This window comes from Lineus longissimus, chromosome 2, assembly GCF_910592395.1.
Source record: "Lineus longissimus chromosome 2, tnLinLong1.2, whole genome shotgun sequence".
NCBI classification, from domain to species: Eukaryota; Metazoa; Nemertea; class Pilidiophora; order Heteronemertea; family Lineidae; genus Lineus; species Lineus longissimus.
The window spans coordinates 9,581,641-9,601,448 of record NC_088309.1 but is presented as its reverse complement, the minus strand read 5'-3'; the positions used below and the strand labels follow the sequence as shown (position 1 = coordinate 9,601,448).

General features: G+C 40.7%; 1 protein-coding gene across 3 annotated transcripts in view; it reads left to right on the top strand.

Annotated features, from left to right (window-relative positions):
• The window catches only part of LOC135482559 (protein retinal degeneration B-like), a 54,995-nt gene that overhangs the window by 30,021 nt on the left and 5,166 nt on the right, over nt 1-19,808 (top strand). The window contains exons 4-22 of one of the 3 annotated variants that reach the window (XM_064762688.1): nt 1,192-1,324; nt 2,461-2,664; nt 3,651-3,896; nt 4,201-4,479; nt 7,294-7,404; nt 7,909-7,998; nt 8,516-8,635; nt 8,912-9,070; nt 9,480-9,654; nt 9,926-10,142; nt 10,460-10,949; nt 11,362-11,532; nt 11,691-11,837; nt 12,339-12,487; nt 14,574-14,693; nt 15,133-15,147; nt 16,254-16,370; nt 16,715-16,863; nt 17,117-17,266. In XM_064762688.1, the coding sequence (XP_064618758.1) occupies nt 1,192-1,324; nt 2,461-2,664; nt 3,651-3,896; nt 4,201-4,479; nt 7,294-7,404; nt 7,909-7,998; nt 8,516-8,635; nt 8,912-9,070; nt 9,480-9,654; nt 9,926-10,142; nt 10,460-10,949; nt 11,362-11,532; nt 11,691-11,837; nt 12,339-12,487; nt 14,574-14,693; nt 15,133-15,147; nt 16,254-16,370; nt 16,715-16,863; nt 17,117-17,266 (3,242 nt within the window). Of the gene's footprint in view, nt 1-1,191; nt 1,325-2,460; nt 2,665-3,650; nt 3,897-4,200; nt 4,480-7,293; nt 7,405-7,908; nt 7,999-8,515; nt 8,636-8,911; nt 9,071-9,479; nt 9,655-9,925; nt 10,143-10,459; nt 10,950-11,361; nt 11,533-11,690; nt 11,838-12,338; nt 12,488-13,057; nt 13,082-14,573; nt 14,694-15,132; nt 15,148-16,253; nt 16,371-16,714; nt 16,864-17,116; nt 17,267-19,808 lie in introns of all 3 variants that reach the window. The other 2 variants (XM_064762687.1, XM_064762689.1) reach the window with 2 other exon arrangements.

Below are 19,808 nucleotides of genomic sequence, written 5' to 3'. Positions count from 1 at the left end.
TTGATGGCTACCAAAGTTGGTGCTTACCTGGAGTGGTTGGCAAGTTGGTGTACTCTGTGAAACTTGCACCCGTTCATGGCTTGGCTTGACCTTGTACTGTAGTGAATGTGAATTCGTTGGCCCTTGGTGATGGAAAATTGGCTGAAGTGGAGTTGTCAACCCTTGGTGCTCTGGAAGTCTTGAAATTACTGGATGATAACTCAGGATTGGTGTCACTGGAAACTGGCTTGAACTTGGTCGCGGTAGCAATTGATAACTTGAACTTGGATGGAGTGGCAGATGACTTGGAACTGGAATCATTTGCTGATGACTAGGAAGTGGTAGATAACTTGTTATCCGTGAATAACTTGGACTTGGAAGAACTGGAATCACTGGAACATGACTTCGATTCACTGGAAGATGGCTGTGGTATCTTGGAATGGCATCTGATCTGTTCTGTTGAAAATTTTCCATCGTTTAGTTGTCAATTTGCATCAGTTGTCACGAAGTGTTTGAATTCATATCAATTTGACACCCCTTTTATAACGACATGTACTGATGGTCTCCAGCTTTCACTTTCTGATTGGCTGAGATGATCTTTGGCTTTGTTTCAAGAATTACGATTGGTTGATTCGTATCGAACAGAAAAATATTATGATCAGCTAACTCGCAAGTAGTGAACACTTATCACTTCAGTAATCAGTGATAAGTGTTTTATTTTTTAAATAAAACTTATCACACCTTTGAGAATCAATTAACAAATTAACATCCTCCAAATATGAATAGCTTTGTGCTTTAATCATGGTAATTAAAAAAATTCACGTTCACACTCACACCAGATTGTTTAATTAGCATGTTTTTCATTGCAATTAGAAACTCCTTTGATCATGAGTAATAAATCAAGTAACACCAAGTAACACCTGCATAATTACTGATCAAAGAGTTGATTATTAATTATTAATCCCAATGAGCATGATTACTGATCAAAGTGTTTTAATTGATTATTAATTAATCACAATGAGCATGATAACTGATTAAAGAGTTTTATTAGTTAATTAGTTAATCACTGTTCACTTCTCTACCAATGCTGGGAAAGCACAAAAAAATCTCTTTAAGAAGAAAAGCAGAAAGATGTGATTTTGTTCCTTTCAGATAGTAAAGTTTTCACCATAGATAACATTCAAATAACTTTTTGCAACTTTCTACTTTCAGAAAAAGAGTCGGGAAGAGTCCTCCGGGTCTGGAAGTGGTGTTGAGATTCTAGTCAATGAGCCATACAAAGATGGTCCTGGTGGCGATGGGCAATATACTTACAAAATATATCATATCGGTAGCCATTTACCAGGTGAGTTATACCAAGGTAGTTCTGCTGTGTCATTTTCAGTTAGTTATTAAGAGAGAAAAGAAAAAATCAAGTGATTATTTCACCATGATATTTTCTTTTGCCATCTGTTTGTTTGTGTGTTTTTCGCTGACATTGGGGATTGCCATATGATTCAGCTGACACATCTTTTGGGGTAGACCCAGATTGAAATGGCAAGAGATAAAAATTTCCAACGTCATGAGCATTAAATTTTTGCCACAAACATGGAATTTAGTCTGTTGATTGCTACGTGGTTCCATCATGGTTCCATTATGGTTCGCTGTAGCCTTGGCGTGTTTTATCGCATGCAATAAAATCTTATCCGCGACTCTTCAATTTCCTAATGGTATGAAGTGATCAAATCTTGATTGGGCGCCTAATCCATTGGACAAATTACTCATAATTAATTGGTTCATTTTCGATACACTCTCGTGTTTACATCGGGAAGGTTCAGTAGACATCCTGTTATCGAGCGGTCTTCATCGCTAATCACTGATTGGTTGGCATCCATTATGCCATTGACATAATATTTGACGTGAACTTGTTGCGTGCAGGTTTTGCACTTGCTAATTTAGATACCTTGTGGTACAAAACTACGTCTCGATATAAAGCTAGTGCTCGTTCGAAAGCATGCCAACTCGGGTTTGGAGCTAGTCTATTTTAAGAAAATTGACTTTGGCTTCAGTAACACCAGCAGAAAGTGTTGGCCTTTCCAACGAGTTGTCATGTAAAAGGTCGCGAAGGTGGATGGTCTTGCAATATTGATAACAAAGCATTGCATAACTGCTGTATATAAACTTCAGTGCGATTACCTTCAGACACTCCTCCGCAATGTTGCGCCATGGGTCGTCATCGGTGTGATCATCTGACACCGTATTAATCACTAGGAAGTCAGTCTCTGCGGGTTTCCATCCACACAGATGGTCATTGCGTCCTGCTCACCTGCTTTCATCCACCTCAGTCAGTGTCTCCCACTTCTGTCAATAGAGAACCAATGCTGTTGTCTTTTGTTCTTTTGACTTCCCCTGTTATCATCCTGAAAATTTGCAAATTTGATTTGGTGGTCAGGTGTTGCACCCCTGTCTCATGAATATGATGGTGAAATGTGTTGGTTTCAGGCTGGTTGAAGACAATCCTGCCCAAGTCTGCCCTCAGGGTAGAAGAGGAAGCATGGAACGCCTACCCCTACACCAAGACAAGATACCGCTGTCCGTTTGTGGAAAAATTCATGCTCGAGATTGAAACGCGTTACTGCAATGATGGCGGCCACCAAGAAAACATATTTTCTTTATCAGAGGCGGACTTGCGTGCGAGAACTGTTGGTAGGTAATGGTGGCAATGAAAATTAATGTGAGCTCGTTTTGAGAGAGTCACTTAAAATCAAACCCAAGGCATAGTCATTTTCATGTTTTATGTCTCCATTACTGCATCACTATCCAGGGTTGTAACATTAGCCCGGAGTGAAAGGAGATTCGATCAAGATGAGCTAATTTGATCATATCAAGTCTCGTTCAATAAATAAGATTAGCATGATAATCCTCATTCAGTCTGTCAACTTTTTCCAACACTTCTCTTGCTTCATATCAATGCCTCCAGACTCCAGCACTCTGGTTCATGTTAGAAATTGGTAAAAAGTCGGTGTTGCCCAGGTTATCCACTAGTGCTAAAAGAAAGAAGCAACACGACTGGAGGTGATAACCCTTGCTAAAGTGTTTTACGCCTCAATACTAGAGCTTTCATGGGAAACACGGCTGCTTCCATCAGAAAATGATTTAACTAATGTGTGGCGCTGACAACTAAGAGTGCTAAAAGTGAGATAGGGTAAAAAACTGATTCAGTTAGGCTCTTACTTCTTGCTTGGCTCTCGTTACTGACACCCCTAATGTTTACACCAGACTTAGGTTAGACAAACCAGTTGATTGCCAATTGGCCTAATGAGATGAGTTGCCCTGGCAAGCAGATACTCTGAAATGTTGTAAGGTGGTGGGTGTTTAACTGTTTGGGACACATTTGCCATAGTGGTGCTGGTGGTGTGTGGGTGTGGATGTTGGTGGGAGGGGGGCTGGGGGCTGACGTTTGATGGCATTACCTGAGATGGGCGTAGCGATTGTATGCTGCCACCTCACATCAAATATCATGCAGCAGGATCTCGAAAGGAGTGAATACACATACATGGGCTTTGATGTAAGATCTTTTGATGATTGGGTATGAATTGGTGTTTCTCTGTAAGAGAAGCAGACGTAGTGTATATACTCTTGATCCTATTGAGATTGTAGTAAGCTGAGGTCTCATCTTTTATCCTTTTCAGATTACATGGACATCGTGAAGGATTCAATATCAAGCGGTGACTACCGAAAAGAGGAGGATCCGAAACTATTCATATCAGATAAAACTGGGCGGGGACCATTGACGGAAACCTGGCACACGGATTACGTGGAGGCGCAGGAGCAGCAGATCGGTAACAAACATATCATGTGTGCTTATAAACTTTGTCGAGTTGAATTCAAGTACTGGGGAATGCAGACCAAGATTGAGAGATTTATCCATGACATTGGTAAGTTGTATAATCCTCACTCCAGTTTTCCTCTTTGCCCTGTTTTGTGCATAAGTTGAAAAGTACTTTTCCTGTCTCTGGCAGGGGCGATCCGACAAGCCTTTGGCCGTGGTACAAAAGACAAGTCCTTGGCAGTTCTGGCCTCATACAATCATTTTTCATGGCAGTGTTAAAACATACTTGTACACCATTCATAAAAACCTGATAGTCAACAGGTATTGAACTGTTTAATTAGCAGATTTGCTTGAGAAAGAACCACCTTGGTCCAAAATAACAGAATCTGACTCATGATTTCCTTTTGCAGGGCTGAGAAAGACAATGCTGAGAGCTCATCGACAAGCGTGGTGCTGGCAGGACGAGTACCACGGCTTAGAACTCAGTGATATCAGGGAATTAGAACGACAGGCACAGTTAGCCTTAGAGGAGAAAATGAGGCGTTTTAGAGAAATGGAGGATGGGGAAACAGACACCAATGGGACAAAACCGAATGGGGAAAGTGCACAAAAGCTACCTGACCGAGATGAAGTTTTTGATAATCACAATTCATCATCATCGGGACGTCCGGGCTTGGAGATACACAAGAGTAAGGCAGACGAGCAACGCAAGCTCTCCGAATCGGGGGCTACGAAAAAGATCTCGTGGGGGACTAATAGATCGAGAAAGGGTGGTAGGTCTGACTGGTGTAGTGGCTGTGCTCCATTGGTTTCATGGTCGGGAGGGAGGAATGTGCTCCGCTGTCCTAGGTAGACGATTAGATTCTAACTTGTCAGTTTAGAAGGCCTTTTAAGGACAGGTCATAGTTATATAAGTATTGCCATTTCTTTTCCAAATACAATAATAAAAATACCATGCACTTACAAATTACTTGAAAGAATACATAAATCGTCATTTGTTGGTGATGCAGAATTGGCTATTATCTAAGAGTTAGAAACAAAAACCGAAAAATACCAAACACTTCAGAAAAATAGTTTACAGTAGAACCTCCCTTAGTGGACACCTCTATTAAGGACACCCTCTCTATTTTTGGTCCCAAATAGGTCGTTTCCATTCAATTTGACCTCTCTAATCAGGACACCTCTCTATTAAGGACAGCACTTGCCAGTCCCGACGGTGTCCTTAATAGAGAGGTTCTACTGTGCTTATGAAAAAGGAGAAGAACCTATGTATTAAAGTACAAATCCTCCCACTCCTTTGTCATACATGTCATGGATGCTCAGAAACATTAAATATACATATAATCCATTAGCCATTTATAAGCTATTTGGAACTAGCCAATTTTGCTAATGGTAGAGACGAGGATGATATCAGTTCATGAGATTAGGGGTATAATTGACACTGATATCTGCCCCAGATGAACCGAATGTCCCTTGGCGGTCATTACCGTACGTTCTGTTTCATGATATTCATTAATAAATAATTAGGTTTATGAATTAGCTGAGTAATTGATTATTTGAGGGCCGTCGTTACAACTTGTTTGAAGTGGTGTTAGCGGTACTGCAGTATTCATGCTAGCGTAGTGGCCATTTATCTCATTTGGGGTTAAGAATAGAGAAATTGGGAAGACGAATGGGTGCCAAATGTATGTTCATGTATGCGTTTAGATTTTGATATAGGATACATATTTTGTTGACAGAATGCTTGTTCAAACTTTGAACAGTTGGAGGACATGCATGAGCACTGTCTCAATCATTACCATTCATTTCAAGTATCATTGCTTTAAGTTACAGAATTGGTTAACCATATGTTACCACAAACCTACGTGTATATTTAAATATCATGTTGATGTATGCCTTATCTCTCATAGAACAAAATTAAAGTATTTTCATGGCTGACTTAAACTCGTACAGTTAGTATCTAAGATACCTAGGACACATGCTTTGAATGGTTTTGAGTTTTTTTCTAAATTACTAATATATCGTGTGTTGTGATTTTGGTGAAAATTTTTGCGAATCTAATCCTGCAGACCTAAGCCCTGTCTTGATTTGTGGCTCTTTTGCGTGTTTTATTTCAGTCGCTGGAATTGTATCCTTTCTTTAAACCTCAAACTTTTATTCTTCACACTTAGAGTCGCTTCCTCTTTCTCAATTTCACTTTACAGATGTCACAAACGTTTCACAAAATTCACAATTTATTGCATGAGAGGTACAATATGTTTCATCAAAGGCACAGATTATTCTACATTAGATATCACTAAGTAGTAATTACATGAATACCATGGCATGTTTGACAATTAGACAAAATAGTTTAATTTCAAGGAAATATTTCAAAATAGATTTTTATTTGTCATTAACAAACAGCTGGAACCTTGTTGCCTGTATCAATATACTTTAACTTCACCACCACAACATTTCTCTCAAATCACACCTAAATCTCAATTCTTTAATTTCGATGATTTCTACTTTTTCTCCTGACCCATGTTACCTTGGTTTGCATGCACTTTATTACACTCCTGTCATAGTGTTTGGCATGCCCTTCCAAGACTCCTGGCATGTCTGGAGGCATGCACAAACACTACGACAGGAGTGTATAATTACTTCATCCACTACACCAAGTCGCATGACTTTCCTCACTTCTGCTCATTATTTGGCGAGATAGGTTTCAGTGGTTAAAGAATAATGCTGTTGCATTTGTGTTTTGAAATTGTACATATTACCATTGTAACCCAGTGGCTGACCATCAGAGGTTCTTTGCCAAGAGGGGAGGGGGTTTGTAATAAATTCCTCTTTGTTTGATTTCGAAATCTGGGGGAGAGGTTGTGGTTATCATTTGCGAGTTCAATAATCAAAATAAAACAAGCCTATTCTTTGACCAATGAAAGGGATTGCTGTCTTATGAAGTTTTCTTCAGGTTTACTTTTCATGATCACTCACTTGATCATGTTTTCATCAACAGCCGAATGCACAGTTGGTGCTAAACCAAAGTAGTTGGCTGCTGATGATGATTTTACCTTTCGTTTTCTTCAGTGGCACTGTGTTGTGAATCACCTTCTTTACTTTTCTACTTTAAAGATTATGGCGCAGGGTGTCTCAGAAAAATGCCAAGAATCAAATGGAAATCATACCCATGAGGACCATTATAAGCATGGTCCTTGACTGTCATTAAAGTCCCTTGGTATGCTTTGGTGACAGCACTGGCCAGTGACAGGCTGGAAAGATTGGTCCCCTGGTACCTAGTTTTCAGTATTCCTGAAAAAATAAATCCTCCTGTATTTTGTCTTGATGACTGGATTCAATTTTTCTGAGACACCATGTACAATATCTGTAATGATAGTAGAATGCAGTTGAGGATGTTGCAATAAAATTTACCACAAGTTTTGCCGCAGGTGCCTTACAGTTGCATGTACATCCTGCTTTATTCAGTATTAAATCTTTGAAGGGCATTTGTCATTCCTTTTCAGAACCTATGAGGCGATGGGGGTCTTTTAAAAAGACACCCTCTAAGTCCAAGTTGGTTAGCCCCATGGTTAAGCCATGGATTACTAGTAGTTCTCCCCAAAAGGGCGAACCAGGTTAGTCTTAGGCTGTTCTCTGTAGCTCTAACACAGATAGCCTAGCCTAAACTAAACCCTGTCTATTATTTTACTATGTTTAAATTCAAATCAGGGCTTCAGATGGTGCTGGCAATTTCTGTTTCTGTCATTCTTCACAAACAAATGTATTGTTGTCTTCAATTGAGTTTGCTGGTATCCCAGCACCTATCTCATGCTCATTATTTTTCAGGAAAGTTTTTCAGGTAATTGATCCTATCGCTAGTTCTGACTCCTTGCCACCTTCAGAGAAAAAAATTGCAGAAATGCATAAAACAAAATTGCCTGTCAGATGTATTCAAATCTGAAGCCCAGGTTTCATTGTTTGCTTAATAGTTCTGATAACATATATGACAAATGCCTAACAGTAGATAGCGATTGAAAAATAATTCACTCTCTAGGATTGACCTTGATTTACCACCACAACTGTAGTTCCCACCACCAATGTTGTTTTTGCCACCGATATAATTTCTGAATGTTATTCAGGTTCCAGCATGTCCATATCAGACTGGAGGGTGGAGAGCTTAGAGAAGTTACAGGACACAAGTTCTGATGATGAGTTCTTTGATGCCATGGGTGAGTAGTTGACCTTGACCTTAACCTAGAAGTTGACCTTGAATTTGTCTTTGACCTTTAACTTGTAGTTGAGCTGAATTCTCCTAGTTTTCACTCTTGTGGTGTTTTGTGATTCCCAATGCACATATTTGATAGCCTAGGTACTTTCCTTTGAAGTTCCTGATTTGTTCTCTATGCTTGCTTTTGTGTGAACGACTTCAAGTTTGGTCATGGAAGGTCATTTAGACTGGACATTGGGTCAAATGATGCAGTGTCAGTCAAGGTTGCACAAGTCAGTGCAAAGGACTTAGAATCTAGTTTACTCTCTGAAATCAATTGAGAACCAAATCTGCAGAAATTGAATGCTGGGCCTGGCATACTATTAAAAAACTGAGCAGAAATAAGGGAAAACCTGGCTTAAGGCTGGAATTTCATCTCTGATGTATAAACATGCCACTGAAGTAAACCAGACCTTGTGTCCCTCCTCTTTTGTTTTGACCTTTTTGATTGAGTGTGTGTTTTCTATCCTACTATCTAGACGACCTGGGACCACCAGATGCCAGTTCACTAAAGCTTTATCGTGCTAGTTCAATGGAAATGGTTAGTGATGAGTTTGCAGACTGCTCTGCAAGCCCCAGTGCTTCTGGTCGAGGCTCAAGTAAGTCACATTATCAGGCCGTTGAAAATACGGTAAACTCAGATATGTTTAAAAGTACCTTCAGTGCCATGAAAGAAAATGGCAAGGGGCTCACAATAGATGTTATAGGTCTCATCAGGTACCTGGGATAATTGATTTAATGCATTATTGAAAAGTCCATCGGTTAGCAGAAATTAATTCAACTATAAAGTTAAGTAAGTATCTTTTGCTAATATTCTGGGGCCATGAAAATAAAGGTGTCAGTTAGTCCTTTGAAATTATCGCTTTCTCTTTCAGATTTCTTTGCCTCATCATTCGATCAGAAATTAGAATTCTACAAAAATAATCTTCAGCCTGGCAATCAGAGTCTAGACATGTCACTCCCAGCTACCGGGAGCACCTCACCGTCCAGCCAACAGAGTAAAACCACAGTCCTTTTCATGGTGTTACATGGAGGTAAGTCTAGACATGTCACTCCAAGCTACCGGGAGCACCTCACCATCCAGCCAACAGAGTAAAACCACAGTCCTTTTCATGGTGTTACATGGAGGTAAGTCTAGACATGTCACTCCCAGCTACCGGGAGCACCTCACCGTCCAGCCAACAGAGTAAAACCACAGTCCTATTCATGGTGTTACATGGAGGTAAGTCTAGACATGTCATTCCCAGCTACCGGGAGCACCTCACTGTCCAGCCAACAGTGTAAAACCACAGTCCTAATACACGGAGGTAAGTCTAGACATGACATTCCCAGCTTTCAATTGAAAGGCTGCAAAAATAAAGGATTTAAATTACCAGTATTTCTGACTGGAATATTTCTGTGGATGCTGACAAATATATAATAGTTATCTCCTTGACTTTGCAGGCAGTATGTTGGATGCTGGCCAAGATCAGTCATCCAAACGTGCTGATGTCAGCACATTCAAGACGACTTTGGATTCCATTGTACGCGCTCACTATCCCTCAGCTGTCGGCCATATTTCTGTTCGTCTTGTGCCATGTCCACCAGTATGTGCTGAGGCATTGGCCTCCCTTTCCAGGTAGGCAATTCTGTAATTTGCAAAAAAAAGTTTAAGTTACAGATTGTGCGAACAACCTTGACTGGAGGTTAGAACTTTTTCCCAGCACCTTGTAGAACTTTGAATTTTAACAAATCTGGTCTACAAGGATTTTAGAGGAGGATTTGTGTTGTGTTTCAGTGCTCACTGGGTTTTATGTGGCAAAATTCCATTTGGTTTTGATGAAAAATCACAGTCTACCTCGGTGCAAATCCATCATTTCAATGCTCAATCTTCTCATGCTCACTTTCAGCCTAAGTCCATACAGTTTTGATGCTCAATCTCCCAACAATCTAAATGTAGACCAAGGTGCAGTTGTAACCAACGATTATATCCCGCTTGGAGCCATACCTCTGTTGACTGTGTCCAGCCAAGAATATAAAGACAGTGTCGGCAAGGTCATAGCTAAGACGAACCAGGTGTTCAATGATTTCCTCCACACTGATGAAGGAAATACTTTCGCTGGCCAGGTAGGCAATCCTCTTCCGATAACTAGTCATTTTGCTGTAAGGTATAAAAATATGTATCAAGTTTTAAAAATATTTAAACACAAAATTCTTAACGGTAAATTATGAATGTAGGTTGCTGAGAATTGCCAATAGAGAAACATAGTTTTCAGTAAGGACCCTAGCTCAGGTCAGTTACTGCTGGAATTGGATGGTTTCTTTGTAAGGCCTATCACCGAGTGTGTTGTTGGTTTCTTGGATGGTTTGTAACAAGTGGTTTACAACATTCTTCTTTCAACCAAATTTCTGGACTGTAAGATAGTTGCATCTTGTATTTTCAGGTCATACTCATCGCTGACAGTATTGGTTCAATATTTGGCTACGACTGCTTGTGTCGGTCGCATGCGTACAGCCGCAACAATAGTCACAACAGCAGTCATGGCAGTATCCATGACAGTGATCACGACATGGACAAAGAAAGCGAACTTTCCAGTTCCGTGTTCAGAAAATCAAACCTAGAGACGATAAAACAACTCAGTTTCTCAAATCCGGATTTGACGCCGACGGAAGAAAACAAGACGATGTTGACGCAGACAGGGTCTTTCCAGCACAAACGTGGCCGGAGTGAAACATTGGACGAAACGCATAAATCCATGCCGAATTCTCCATACACGAGACATTTATCTCTACCGGGATCGAAATATAATAGTTACCCGTTAGAGCACAATTCGTCGTGTTTTGAATTTGATGTGACGGATTTCTTCATGTTCGGATCACCGCTTGCGATGGTGTTGGCATTGCGGAGGTGTCTTCTGGGTGGTGACCGATTCAGTAAGTAGGACCTACAGTTTCATCTTCTTCCTGATTTTAGCCGATGAGTTAGTGCCTTTTGGTGTGCTGCTTCAACACTTGTGTGTGTGTGTGGGATCCTTCGTTAGCCCAGGCAATGATGTCCAGAAGACACTGACTCGATCCCTCATTCCATGGGTGAGGGTGAAAACAATGAATCCCATTCTGGACATTCTAAAAAGGATCATTGTCAGTGTTGCGGTCTTAGACCATTTGTGTGCTTGTTGCCAAACGGTGTATGGTAAATCAGTTGAGCTTTGAGAATGGTTGTTCTTGTGAGTCGAATTGCAAATGTTTTTCAGCATTCAGGCCTCTCAGTAAATTAAAAGTTATTCGAAATGAAAAAGATTGATGCCACAAAACATATCATTCTGAACTTCCCTCTTCCTTCCAGCTCTTCCTCAGAGGCCGAACTGCCACCAAATGTACAACCTATTCCACCCTACCGATCCCTCAGCTGGTCGCCTCGAACCTTTCCTCAATCATAAATTCAAGCTGGTCGCGCCAATGAAGATCGCACGCTACAGCAGATATCCTCTTGGTGACGGGGAATCAGTACACTTAGGTAGGTGAATGGACTTCAGTGCTACTCTCTATCACAGTAGAAATATCCCTCTCCATTTGAAACCACAGGAATCCAAATGGAGCAAATCTTTCCACATCGTGGTTTTTTTATTCAAAAATCATTCAATTCCTTATTGTCTTTTCTCTTTTGTTTTGCAGTTGAAACAATACAAAGTAACTCAGAATCGCTCCTGATGGATGGTATGGTTGTTGATAAGCCACACCTGGAACGTCGGACAAGCAACATGAGTATCATGAGTCAAGTGTCTGGCCATGGCGAAATCAATCTGGCGGCCATTGCTGCAGGTGGGTGATACGTCAATTGTCTGTCCATACCTTTTCGAGTTCTGCTAGGCGAAGTTTTAGTCAGATAACTTAAAGTCATTGTATTTGATCAAACTCCCATGCAGCTAGATCTGTGCTATAACATCTACAGGCACATAGACCTAAGGGCTTAAAGCCTACTCTGCATTTTCTTCATTTATATTCATATTCAAGCATCCAACTCTCGGTGGACGCTCATTCTCGGCAGCTGCTCCAAGACTGTGGAATCAGCTGCCGACGAGCGTCCACCATGCCGATTCCATTGAAGGTTTCAAGTCCCTCCTGAAGGCCCACCTATTTGCAGCTGCCTACGGGAGGGATAGCGCCCCAGAATACTCTCCTGCGGAGTAATTGGGGCGCTATATAAATAATATGTATTGATATGTATTGATTGGATATTGTCCTTGGCTGGAAATCGTGATACTGGTTTTCTGGTTGGCAAGTTGACTATGGTCTACACCTGTGTAATTCTCATTGTTTCAGTGACGAAACGCTGGTGGGGTGCCAAGCGCCTTGACTATGCACTCTACTGTCCCGAGGCTCTCAACTCTTTCCCAACGAATGCACTGCCATGTCTCTTACATGCAAGCTACTGGGAGTCCAGCGATGTTGTCTCATTCATACTCAGACAGGTGCGTATTTGATCGGGATGGCCTAATCTTCAAATCTACTTCATATTTTCTATGCTTGGGACATGAAAACACATTTGATTTCCCACTAAGAAGAGGATGTTTATCAGTCAACTTGGGTTAGAACCTGCTGGGTATCAGTCATATCGAATGGGGTTTGGAAGTCGCTAGGTGGCGCCAAATCAGAGTGGCAGTCAACAAAAGGTGAACAAAGGTGAATAGTAAAGAAGATGAAGAATGGACCCAGATAAATGTATTCAGTTGACGATGATATCTGAATTTGTGATGTCACGACTTGTAAATAGTGTGCTTTGTCAGGATTTATACTCACCAGGTGGTGCTCACAAGAAGAAAAACGTCGGCGTCTGCTTAAACCAAAACAACATCACTATGCTTTCAACTGCTTTTCACAATGTTTGTGGCCTTAACTCCTACGTTCTCTGTTGCTTTTTTTTGTGAGAAAGCACTTGTTCTGTAGCTATTTACAAGAAGTCATCTCTGTACTATATAGGCTTTGGCAAGCAGCATTGAATTGCTTTTGTGTACAGTTGCAACTTAATTTTCATGTTTTAGATGAATGGTCCCGAATTTGATAAGGTAAATTTTTTTGCTTCATCAGCTTGCATAGATGAGAGTTCTTGAAGTTTTCTGGACTTCGGAATTTTTGGACAGCAGAGGATATACTGATTGAGGAGATACTTGATTGAAGGCTTGTGTGTTGCCATTTGTCAGAAATGGAATTTGAGCTGTTTTTTGTTTAACATGCTGGTTGACATTCTATATCTAACAAAATATTTTAAAATTATTGTTTCATTCACTATTCGTCTTCATACTTGATTGCACATTGGTACTGGTCAAAATGTCAGGCTGAGTGCTGGGAAATCAACCTTTCGACTGTGTCTGAACTACAAATGTACAAGATTACTAACTGTGTGCTTGCAATGTGTATTGATGGTGCCATTCAATGTGAATCCAGTTTTGTGTAACTTTCCATCAGCTGCACCTGGTGGTGATTTGAAGAACCAAATACCCCCTGGAGCCAAGTGTTGGTTGCTGCAGCAGTGACGAAAGCAGTGCAGCTCTCTGGTGGATTCATTCCTTGAATTCTGTCACTTGATGTAATTGTTGTCATCATGTTTCAAATTGAGCCCGACGAGGGCAGCCATCCATATTTGTGAATTAAACCGTTCCTCTGATATCTGACCTAAGATAGGCCTACATGTGTGCATGTATTCCCGATGTGTGCAACAATTCCCGATGTGTGCTACAATTCCCGATGTGTGCAACAATTCCCTCTCAAGTTTAGGACAAGATCACCTGACACTGATATTCCCTATATGGCTGTAAACAAACAGAAAGATGCCTTTTGTTGCTATCTTCTGCATATTCTGTTAAATCAACAAAAAATTGATTCACTGTCTTTGTAAGTAGTAACTTGGAAAGTTGCATGAAGTAGGAGAATCGTGTTGTTTTAGGGATTCTTTAGAGAGGTAAATCCTGTTGTAACTTAAAGCTATATTCTGTTCTCTCGCAATCAATAAGCACTATTTAGAAGACCTCTCTCAAACATCGATGACTAAAATGAGGGCAGTTGCAATATTTTGGCACAATCCTGTTATTGTTGGCAGTGGTATGTCGGTTAGTGCGTGGAAATTGGTTCAAATGTATCACTGGTAAAAGTGGTATCGGTTCGTTCGTCAAGGTGATATTCATGCTGTTGTTTTCTTCATGGATAAAAATTCTAACAGTACCGATTACAGATATTCCAGAAGGCATGAATAGTCATCATTCGATGCGAATGTTCCCTATGAAAGAAGAGTTGTAATCGGTCAACTTTGATCAGGGATCTGTCTCCAGCCAATCATGGCATGGCATGGGCATTGGCATGACATAACAGATGAATGAATGCTTGTGTTTCTGCTAGCTTGACATACATAATCATCAAAAACACCTCGCATCTCAAAATATTCGGCCTGGCGATATATTCAGTTTTAGAAATTGATTTCAGTGAATCGATCAGCCTGGTTTGGCAACAAAAAGCTGATGATATCAATCATAATTCTCACTCTGATTATTTTCAATATTGTAGGTTATCCGCCATGACAGTATAAGTATACGTGGTTCAGACGGTAGCAAAGACGCACCGATGTTTACACCAGCCCAGCCTAGGGAAAAATGGATGAAGAGACGCACTACTATCAAACTTAGGGTATGTATTGGAATGAACTCTGGGTAGGAGTTGATCATTTCACCACTGTTATTTTGTCAATAGTCATTCCTTGCTGCTTGTTGGTTGTGTTGCTTCAGAATGTAGAGTTAGCACTCGAGCTGTCCCACATCAACATAGGAGGTGAGCTTAGTGCTACCTTTTTGCCTTGTGACATTTTGAGCAGACGTCATTGCATCCAGATGGTACCTGCGGCATATTGTCAAACCCTGGTGCTTGACAATATTGTTGAGTGTTGTGTTCGTTATTGTTCAGTTCAGTGCCATCAGACTTGTTCAAAAATGTTCTTAAGAAGATTTAGTTAAAAAATTTATCCTAAATGAAAAAAAGCTTTCATATTTTTGTGTAAGTGTGGAAGGTAAGGTCATTTCTTGGTTTTGTTGTCAAACTGGTTACATCTTTACCATTCATCTTTTTTCAGACTGTTAAGCTGAGGGTGGGTAGGCCACTTGTAAATAAAAGAAAAATATTACCGTCCGCATGCTCAGTAACCCTTGTAATTTATTCAGGCTAATTCACCTTGTAAATTTGTCAATATTTTAAAATCGGCACACTAATTTCAGACAAAAAGGGTTAATTCTAATTGGAAGATCAGGGTAATTATAGCCTGTAGTGCGGCACAATATGTTTTCTACCAGAATTGAATAAACTTGCTTTATTCCTTCTTGCTTATACCTGTCCAATTTAACACCGTCCATTTAACTCAAGAGTTTTGCAGTGGTTATCACATGTTAACCTTTCTGAGTGCATTTTAAATTCCATACTATCTGAGGTTGTTTCTGATGATGCTATTATGACAATTCTCTATCGCTTCTTTCCATTTCATCATTAAAAATATATTTTGTGTGAACAGGACAAAATTGGTTATTGTTGATGGTATTTTGGTCCTGAAATAAGTAAGAATAGAAAAATCTTAGTTTACGAAAATGACTTCTACATGTAGTTTTATCCCCAGTGCCTGAGTATTTGGATTTGGTGACAAACATTATCCTGCACATCACTGTACAGACTGTATGCTTAAAAAACCTCCCGAGGCATCACTACCCTCCCCAACCAGGCATTTCCCAGCACGACACTCACAGCCTCCTGTATGGCACTATGAATTATAGAACACCTTGGTTACAATGGAGCACCATTTACAGTGTATGATGCACTGTGCCATGTTTTGGCAGCAGCGGCTATGGTATTGGTTGGGCCACCATACCTGCTTGGGGTTGATACAGAATATGGAAGCAGACGCAATGCCGTCAAAGTCACATTTCAACATTCTGGTTTAAGGTGCTTTAAAATAGAAATTGATACCTCACTGTCAGTATGGGTTGTCTCACCGCTCCTGTGGAGAGGTTGGTTCGTCAAAAACGTCAGCAACGTGTTTAGCTCCACCCTCACATTATTTGATGAGACGACCAAAACCTCCTCTTCAGTATCAATTCCTTATTGTTAAGTATGTAATATGTCTTAGAAATTGACCTTTAAAAGCTTGATGTTGGCCACATTCTCTGATGATCACTTTGGGAAAACGCTCCACAATTCTTCTTTCAGAATGTAGGACCCAATCATCGTGCTAACGACGTAATAGTACTGGAAGATGGTCCACAGGTGTTGGTGGCTCGGTTCATGTATGGACCTCTTGATATGGTCTCGCTCTCTGGTGAGAAGGTAAGAGACTAATAATGAGTGTCCCCTTTGGGATATCATTCAGTGACTATTTGTGACCCGCCATGACAAAACAGGTCGCATGTCGCTCTGAGCTTGACAGGTTGAGACAGACTGGTTGTTCATTTCACCATTGTCTGCCTTTTGTAAAATCGGAGCATATCAATTTCTTCTATTATGTCCTGGTGTCATTTTAGGCTCATCTTCTGTGCAACATGCGACTCATTTTGTCGTGGTGGGTCACATTTGTAACTGTTTGTCTATACAGGCATTCTTTGGATTTTCTCTGAAAGGTGAATTAAATACTGTACGAAGGGTCTTTCAATGATAGATGACTGTCATTTCAGGTTGATATTCACCTGATGACGCAGCCCCCACTAGGCGACTGGCTCTACCTTGGCACCGAGTACACCGACGGTAATGGCCGTGTCTCTTTCACCATACCTGAGGAGAAGAAGTTCACGCAGGGAATGTACCCAGTCAAGATGGTGGTCAGGTGAGTTATAGAAAGTACTATCATGCTAGTCTGTGAGTCAGCAGGGAAGTCTTATTCCTGGAGTCTGGCAGAACAGTTTGTTTATTTATGGGTTTGATATGATAAATGCTTTAGTTGATCTAATCAATGCCACACTCGGCTCTTAGCATTAGTTCAGAATTCTGCCTCTCCAGCCAGAGTGACGTGCCTTCCTCTGCTATCTGTCTATAGGCTTTTATCAAAAGTCCGCTACAACATTGTCATTTGATTGCAGGGGAGACCACACGACCGTCGACTTCTACCTGACGGTGCTGCCACCTCAGACTGAGAGTGTTGTGTTCAGTATCGATGGTTCTTTCACCGCTAGTGTCTCCATTATGGGAAAAGATCCTAAAGTTAGGGCTGGAGCAGTCGATGTTGTGAGGTAAGCTTATCATGTTGATCAAAGATTTTCTGAAAAGTAACGAATCCAATTTGTATTGTTAAGAGAAAAAAAACAACATTTCCCTCAAATTTAGGGCTGCGAAACTAAGGGGTTTATTGTAAGTCATTTTTTAGCTCAGCTGACAAAGTCAGCGGAGCTAGTAGAATAGCTGTTCAAATGGTGTCCGTCCTGCAATCCATCCATCTAGGGACCCATCTGTGGACAAAATTGGACATTTCTGATTGGGAAGGCCTAGCCACTTCGTTGACGGTGCTAAATTAGGAGTTGCCCAAGGTGAACTCAAAACACGAAAAATCAGCGCAATCCGACCTGTATTAAGAGAATGAGGTCATTTCGCGTTTAGATTTATTTCCCTTTTTACCTCGGTCCACAGAGCAAATATTGTTTTCAAATGTGGCTGAATATTTTTTAATATTTTTTCATTTTTTACTTTTAATGGAATTAATATGGTTTTCACCGCCAGTTGGCGCTGCAGGCACATTGACTGAATTTTGGCGATTTCAAATTTGGCGGTGGCTCAACTTTTTGCAAGCAGTGCCGCTGATTGGCCGATCGATAGAAGAGATGCCACCATTTAAAAATGGCGGTAGTCGCTGCTTCAATGAAGATGAGTGAACTTTCTCATGTTCAATCGGTTGATACTCTTTTAATCAACATGACTATGTACCTGAAATTTGTTTAGGTACTGAAAAGAGTCTATATAATTCAGATTTATCGATAGTTTTTTATAATATTGCGGAAATTTTGTGCACAAATTAGCGAAAGTTGGTGCTCGTCTCATGTCATTTTAGAGCGAGAAATTTGTTTCCGTCGATCTCTACCACTGAAAAATCGCTTGCATAGCTTCGAATTTTTGTGAAAATAAGTATCTGAACTTGGTTTCAAATACATGTAGTCTAGAGAGTTACCTTTGTGGTGATACATATGGTATGTGATAAATATTTGTGGAACTTGTGAAATTCGGTTTTCAAACGTGCCGATGATGCAAGCGATCTCGCGTGAATTTTACAAGTCCTGATATGTCGACCGGGTGTCAAAAATCACTCGCCTAAATTCAATTCAAAGATCAAAAATAATATCTGAACTTAGTTTCAAATAGCCTACGCAATTATCATTTCGGTGATATATAATGCATGCATGTAATAATTGATTAATCTGCCTAAAACGCGCTATTAAAACGGCGAAAGATCGTGATAAACACTCTGGTGGCGGTCGCACTAAATAACGACCGGTAGGGCCCGGCGTCTGGCGGAGAAAAAAAGGTAGCGGCCGGAGGTTGAAACGGGATTTTTATGCACTTTTAACTGTACATATATGTTGTTTGGATGTATTTCTAACAGTTCTGTAACTTTGATGACCAAGCTTGCGCCCAAAGTTGGTGAAATTGATGCTTGTTTATGGACTGCGCTAGCGACCGGAGAATTCGCCGTCGGCCATTTTGGCTACGGTCCCTGAGTTGTTGTGGTTGGCAATTTTGCAACAAATTTCGCCATTTACGTTTGTTTACAATTATTTTGAAAGTCACATTATGACATCGTAGTATGAATTCCACTGCAGTTTCGTTACGCAGCAATGCTCATGTTTTTGGTTTGCAATCCTGTACTGTCTGTACACTGCGTTGTGCATGGCTGTACTGTAGCTGTAAAAAAGACAAAAACCATAGCCTAGCCCTATAGGACAGGCTTAGAGTATAACTCAACAGTCCCTCATGATTCATTTGATGGACACCTTATTTGATAGTACCTCATCATTAAGTCCACTAGATCCTGTTCTGTCACATGTCGTAGACGATAGACAATTTTCAAAATGTAGTACACCACTCGCTCATCTTTAAGCCCAGCTCTCGGATCACATCATGTGGGCACGGTTGGCTGTTGAGTGTTATGGTTCAGTCTGTGAGTCTAATTTAAAGAGGTTACACTTTTATTTTGAATTGGAAAACAGCCCACAGGACTGACTTTTCACTGAGTAATAAGTGTGCCCTTCGAAGGTAAAGTCTCTTTCTGGATTTGCTTCCATAGATGCCTTGTTCAGGATATCATCTGACCGATGCCTGATCAAGCACAGACTGTATCCGGTGGTGTACATTTCCCCGTCTATGTCACCCTTTTTAGCTCAGCTGACAAGCTGAGCTATTCATATGAGTAAATGGTAGAATGAATGTCCGTCTGTCTGTCTGTCTGTCTGTCTGTCTGTCCGTTAAACAGGCACGTTTCAAAACTATGGCGGATAGGCGATAGATTTTCCCTATAAGCCATTTAGACCCTTCAGGACTCCTGAATAGACCAAGTGTGGGTCCGGCAGGATTAACAGTTTGGCCACCAGGGGGCAAAAAGCCTAAATCACAAAACAATTTGTTGGCGCTTTATTCAAGCAGATAGAAGCTTGAAATAAAGTTGAAAAGGACCGCATGCATGTAGGTCTTGAAACTACTAAGAGTAGTTTTGATTGATACTACCAGTTGGCATTACTGAGCCAAAATCTGTGTTGACCGAGTTTAAGCTTGATTTGAATTTCCCGC